General features: G+C 33.9%; 1 protein-coding gene across 1 annotated transcript; it reads right to left on the reverse strand.

Moving 5' to 3' along the window:
- Window positions 1-2383: 2383 nt before the first annotated feature.
- On the reverse strand, window positions 2384-6163 carry LOC131054165 (uncharacterized). Its single transcript, XM_057988627.1, has 3 exons — window positions 6077-6163; window positions 5580-5645; window positions 2384-4414 (listed from the first exon to the last, which is right to left on the reverse strand). Exons 1-3 carry the CDS (start codon window positions 6161-6163, stop codon window positions 2384-2386), a joined length of 2184 nt encoding a protein of 727 aa, XP_057844610.1.
- Window positions 6164-6458: the final 295 nt, after the last annotated feature.

Below are 6458 nucleotides of genomic sequence, written 5' to 3' on the forward strand. Positions count from 1 at the left end.
TTTTTGCTTCATTCTTTTTAACTAAACAAACTGATTCAAGATCCTTAGCGGCGGTTGCATCTCTCATGGCATTAGGGTTTGTGACGGACTCCAAACAAGTTCAAAAATAAAATGAAACACAAAACATCTCCCGAAAAACTTTTAATCTGTCGGTCACAAAATATATTTTGAAGTATATGCTGTTTGTCCGTAGATAAATTAAACATAATTTAAACCAAAGATGCTGTTTCAATAAATGCCAAGTCAGGTTATTCACTATATCCGTGTCACTTGTCTGGCTCGAGAGAAAGATGTTTTAAACATATATAACACGTCAGCCAAGTCAATGTATCCGTGTCACTAGTCTGGCCCATGAGAAAGGTGTTTTAAATATATAACCACATGCTTAATACACTTGCCTTTAAACAACACCAACTTCCCTTTTTTATTTTCTTGTCATCGAGGACAAAAGCATCAAAGAGCAACAATATGATATCTCAAAAATGAATTATAAAATGAATTTTAGAGTAGTACAATTTAATGCAGTGAAGGAATTGTTTGAGTATACATCAATCAGAATTAAAAAAAATGCCCAAATGAATTCAATAATTGGAGGCCTTGCCCGTCCAGAGTATTACATTTCTCACAGAATTTCGAGAAAGGGTGGCTACTTATACTATCCCACCAAACCAGCCATAAGGACATCCACAAAGTAGTGCATCAGAAGGAAGAATGATATTTTTTGTGGCAGTTGACAAGCATCTGCTTACGTCAGACTTCTCAATATCTAGAAGAATGCAAGACATCAAATTACCAATAAAGGCTGTTTGGTTTCGATGTGAAACACTCCCACTGCCCTCCTTCCTTTTCTCCTCACTTTCCTTTCTCGTCACTTGCTCTTCCCTTATACCTCCATATTCTTTCAGTACTTGGGTATTTTTTCTTCCAATCTCTTCCAACACTTCGACAGCATTCTTAAGTTTAATCTTTTTTGCATTCAATTCTGTAATCTTTCCATCTTTTGTTTGAATTAATGACTTTTTACTAGATATGTCCTTTTGTAATTGTTGGTTTTCTTGATAAAGTTGAAGGGCTTCTTGTTTCACTGTTCTGTTCTTTATAACCGGATCTTCCATCACTTTATCACTGGTTCTGATAGAGATGTGAGTAATTGCCTCTCCTCTGTTTCTGAATCGAGCATATCATCAGTGGGAACTTGTTTGTAATCATTAGCCCACATACCCAACTTGCTTTGAAGCTCATGGACTTGTTGTTTCAATGAACCATTTTCTTGGAGCAAAGCCTCCTCCCTACTTTCTGACGTAGATCTAAGTGAGTTCCTCTCATTTTTCACTGAATCAAGCCTATGGTTATAATTTTCCAATTTCAATTTCTGAGATTCATTTTCATTTGTAAGTTCTTCATATTTCATGCTCAAATGTGTATGTTCATGGGTGATCATTCGCACTTGAGTTTGCAAGGCCTCCACTGTGTTTGCATTGCTCTCTGAGAGAGAGATTAGACTCCTTGTTTCATCTTCCATAGAGCTTAGTATATCATTATAATCTCCCAGCTGTGCCTTCAAAAATTCGCATTCAATGCACAGTTCTACATATTCTTGGCTCAAAATCATTCCTTCATTAGTCATCAAATCGAGCTTATTTTGTAAACCTGCAACAGAGTCTTCGAAGTTTGCCTTACAAGCTTCCCACAAGCGGCAATCTTCTCTCATCTGTGCATGCAATTCCATATTCCTATCTTTGCATTCTCTCAGTTTGTTTTGCAACTCATCTTTTTCATCTGTTAAATGGGCCCACAGAAGTTTATATTCCTTGCTCAATACCCCTTTCTCAGACTGCAGACCTGCAGCTTTTCTTTCCAAATCAGACTTATTAGTAACCCACAACCTCTGGTCTTCTTCAATTTTTTTATTTAATTCCGCAATCCTATCATTGCAGTCTTTCAACTTATTTCCTAACCAATTATTCTCTTTTTGCACATTACACAATTCTTGGTCTTTCTCTCTCAAAATGTTTGTTTCATCAAGCTTATTTTGTAGCCGTATAAAAGTCTTTTCCAACTCATATTTTTCATGTTCTGATTGGGAGCACAAATCCTCATGCTTATTGCTTAACATTCTCGCTTCATTAAGCTCATTTTGCAGTTTTGCAATTGTAACTTCAAATTCTCCCTTAGAAGTATTCCACATGTGCTTATCTTCAGCCAATTTTTCCTTTAATTGTTTAATTTCATTAATGGATTTATTAAAATTATTTTGTAGCCTTGCAACAGAGTTTTCAAATTTTGCCTTACAAGCTTCCCACAAGCGGCAATCTTCTCTCATCTGTGCATGCAATTCCTTATTCCTATCGTTGCATTCTTTCAGTTTGTCTTCCAACTCATATTATTCATCTCTTAAATGGGCCCACAGAGCTTTATATTCCTGGATCAATGTCTCTTTCTCATACTGCACAACTGCAACTCTGCTTTCCAAATCCTCCTTATTACAAACCCACAATAGCTGGTCTTCTTTAATTTTTGTATTTAATTTCCCAATACTGTCACTGCATTGTTTCAACTTATTTCCTATCCGATTGTTTTCTTCTCTGAGCACCTTACACAGCTCTTGGTCTTTCACTGTCAAAATCTTTGTTTCATCAAGTTCATTTTGTAGCCCTATAAGAGTCTTTTCCAAATCATTTTTTTCTTGTTCTGATTGAGACCACAAATCTTCATGCTTCTGGCTTAGCATCCTCGCTTCGTTGAGCTCATTTTGCAGTTTTGCAATTGTAATTTCAAATTCTCTCTTATAACTATCCCACTTGTGCCTATCTTCAGCCAATTTTTCCTTTAATTGCTGAATTTCATTAATAGATTGATTAAGATTATTTTCCAACTCAGTTTTTTCCTGTTCTGATTGAGTACACAAATCTTCATGGTTCTGGCTTAACATTCTCGCTTCATTAAGCTCATTTTGCAGTTTTGCAAATGTAACTTCAAATTCTCGCTTAGATATATCCCACAAGTGCCCTTCTTCAGCTATTTTATCCTTTAATTGTTTAGCTTCATTGATGGATTGATGAAAATTAGTTTCCATCTCACTTTTTGCTCTACTTATTTCATTGTATAAGACTTGATTATTGTGGGCCAGAATCTTTGTTTCATTAAGCTTTTTCTGCAGCTTTATTACTGTACCTTCTAAATTCGCCTTACAAGTATCCCAAAGCCAACCATTTTCAGTCACTTTGGCATGTAATTCCTCATTCGTATCGTCCAAGTCTTTCAACTCGTCTTCCAATTTTGTTTTCTCATGCCTTAGTTGAATGCATACTTCTTCATGTTTCAGGCTCAACAATCTTGTTTCTTTGAGCTCATTTTGCAGCCCTGCAACAGTGGCTTCCAACTCTGTCTTAGAAGAATCCCACAAGAACCCACGTTCAGCCAATTTTGCCTTCAATTCTTCAGTCTCATCATTGCATTCTGTTACCTTATTTTGCATTTCGTTCTTTTCTTTCATTAATTCAGAGCGCAATTCTTCATGTTTCTTAATCAAAATTCTTGCTTCATTAAGATCACCTTCGAGCTGTAAAACTTTTTCTTCCAAATCAGTTTTTGCTTGTCTCAGCTCACTGCACAGTTCTTCACGTCCTTGGCTGAATACCCTTGCTTCATTAAGCTCATTTTGTAGCTCTGAAACCTGTTTTTCCAACTTCTCCTGACAAGAATCCCACAACAGCTTATCTTCAGTCATCTTTGCATTCAATTTCTTAGTAGTATCATTGATTTTTATGAACTTATTTTCTATCTCAATTTTTTCTTGCCTCAATTTAGTCAACAATTCTTGGTGTTTCTGGCTAGATTTTCTTTCGTCAAGGATCTCATTTTGTAGCTGTGCAACTTTTCCTTTCAAATTCGCCCTACACGAATCCCACAATCCCTTATCCTCAGCCATCTTTGCTTTTAATTTCATAGCACCATCATTGCATTTTTTCAATTCATTTTTGTCATTTCTGTAGCTAGTGTACAAGTCCTCATGTTTCTGGCTCAATACATTTCTTTCCTTCACTACAGTGTCAAGCTTAGTTTGTACCTCCACAATTGTCTCTTCCAGTTTTGTCTTGGAAGCATCCCACAAGTTCCTATCTTCAGTTCCTATAATCACATCATTGGATTTTTTCAAATCATTTTCCAACTCGTTTTTTCCCTGCCCTAACTCTGAAATTGTACTCTTCATCTTTTTCTCATAAGAAATCCACTTGTTTTTATCTGAAGTGATTGTTTCAAGCAATTTGTTATTGGCATCATCACACATTATCAATTTGTTTTTCAACCCATCTATTTCTTTTCTATCATTGGTAATTGTAGTCAGTAAACGTTCATTCAGGCTTTTCGAATTTGTCATCTCATTCTGCAGCTCCGCGACTTTTTTGTAACCCTATAAGAATCAACAATTAGTCTGTTTTTTAATTATTCTAGGAGGAATTTTGTAAGGTATTTCATGTCACTTTGGAATGAAATAAAATTTATATTGTATTGTTCAAATGCAAGGCACCTTCTTGAACTGTGTTTTCAATCTTTTTTTTAAGGATGGTATCGTTGAAAGTGATGATACATTTTAGTAATATAAGGTGAAACTAGTGATATTTTTTAATAATATAAGGTGAAAGTGGTGACATGGTTTTTGAGTAAATGGTTATAAAATAAAAGTAATTTTAATTTTAAATGTAGTTTAGAGGGTCCAAATTTAATGTAAGAGTTGAAATCTATCTTGTTCTAGAAAGAAAGAAATTTTATTCAATTGAAAGAGTTTTTTGTTTCTTAAGCATATCTATTAAATATTGCAAAATCAGACTTTATAACTTAGTCTAACACTATTAAACTAACTGCAAGTACAATGAAAAGACTAGTTAGGGAAACAAAAAATGTAACTATGATAATGTTACTACTATTTGTCTCCATGAACTATGACAAAATTTGAAATTATAGGCATTAAACTATAAATATTTACTAGCTACCAAATTATGAAATGGAATTGTAAAAAAAAAATTGAGTTCAATTAGGAATGTAATAACAAATGTAGAGAAAACCAATTGAATATATAATATCTCACATAGAAAAATGTTGATACAATTACAACATATTTATTTCAACAATCAAATATATTTTTGTGATTATGTATAATAGTTACAATATGATTTGCATCAACTAAAAAAAGTCGTAAAGTCACACAATAGTCAATTTCGATAAGAGTATAACATATATATCGAATACAATAATGCAAGCCAACAAGTAAACATATGGACATATATGTCACATATACAAAATACAAAACATATGCTAAAAAAATTCCACATAGGCATACAACAAAGGCCTCTAGTCTACTAATTTCCCACTATCACGAGGAAATAGATCACAAGCTGCCTTTGACTATCACAGGGATGGAGATGTATGTGATGATGGCCTATTTTGAATGTGTTCACTAGACCTCCTAACTAGAATTCTTTGTAGCTCCAACTGATACAATCATAAGTATAGATATCAATGCATAATTAATATAAAAAATGAACTGTAGAATGACATATAATACAATAATTACTTACCGCAAATATATAATCATATTGTTCATCTACAACTCGGGCACGTTCACGCTCAAGAGTGACAAGTCCCTGCGACAAATGTTAAGATAGTAATTAAAATAAAAAATGAGTATCCTCAAAACTTTCAATAATAGACAATTAAAATAACAAGTAACATTTACTAATCTATCTCATACCTTTGTCTAAGCTTTTGAAACTGCTACTTGTATAGCAACACCACGATCTAGTGTAGTGCGAAAATTAGGAGGAGTATATGATGTCACAACTAAAAATGAAGCAACGACTATTATTCAATTATCAAAACTACCTAAAATTGTTTTAAAAAATCAATAATGAATAAAGGTTACCTTGGTGGAAGTTCCTCGATGAACTTCACTGCGGGGGGTCGATGTCGAAGGTCCAACACCAAACTATTTGATATCCAAGTGACTTATGAGAAAATAATTCATATAACATTGACTAATGAAATTTAATCGTTAAATTATTAGATTAATACATACTTGATAACTCGGTGTTGTCATATAGAACGCAGCTAGGGGGATGTCACAGGAAGTATGGACACTCTGACCTTGCATTTTTATCACCATCGTTATACTAATTTAGTTATTATACCACTTCAAAATAATATTTAATAAACATATTTTAATGAGCTTGTTATAATTTAGGTCTGCATCTCAATGACAAATGTATCACTCAACATCAACAAAGACTCTATCATAACCATATCCTCTATAGTAGATGGCTATTGTGTAGGTACATTTTGACTACTATCAGGATCATAAGTTCAAAGAGCGCCACATGAATGACAACAGTGAGAAGGAACTTGAGGCTTGTAACATTCACCCCCTTTATAATGTACTAGTGACTCAACATACTTTATGA

The sequence above is a fragment of the Cryptomeria japonica genome, chromosome 9 (assembly GCF_030272615.1).
Source record: "Cryptomeria japonica chromosome 9, Sugi_1.0, whole genome shotgun sequence".
Taxonomy (NCBI): domain Eukaryota; kingdom Viridiplantae; phylum Streptophyta; class Pinopsida; order Cupressales; family Cupressaceae; genus Cryptomeria; species Cryptomeria japonica.

Coding starts and splice junctions, on each gene's coding strand:
- LOC131054165 (XM_057988627.1), bottom strand. CDS start 6,163: ATGGTGATAAAAATGCAAGGTCAGAGTGTCCATACTTCCTGTGACATC. Junction 5,646..6,076: donor TGACAACACCGAGTTATCAA/GTATGTATTAAT, acceptor CATTTGTCGCAG/GGACTTGTCACTCTTGAGCG. Junction 4,415..5,579: donor AATATGATTATATATTTGCG/GTAAGTAATTAT, acceptor TGATTCTTATAG/GGTTACAAAAAAGTCGCGGA.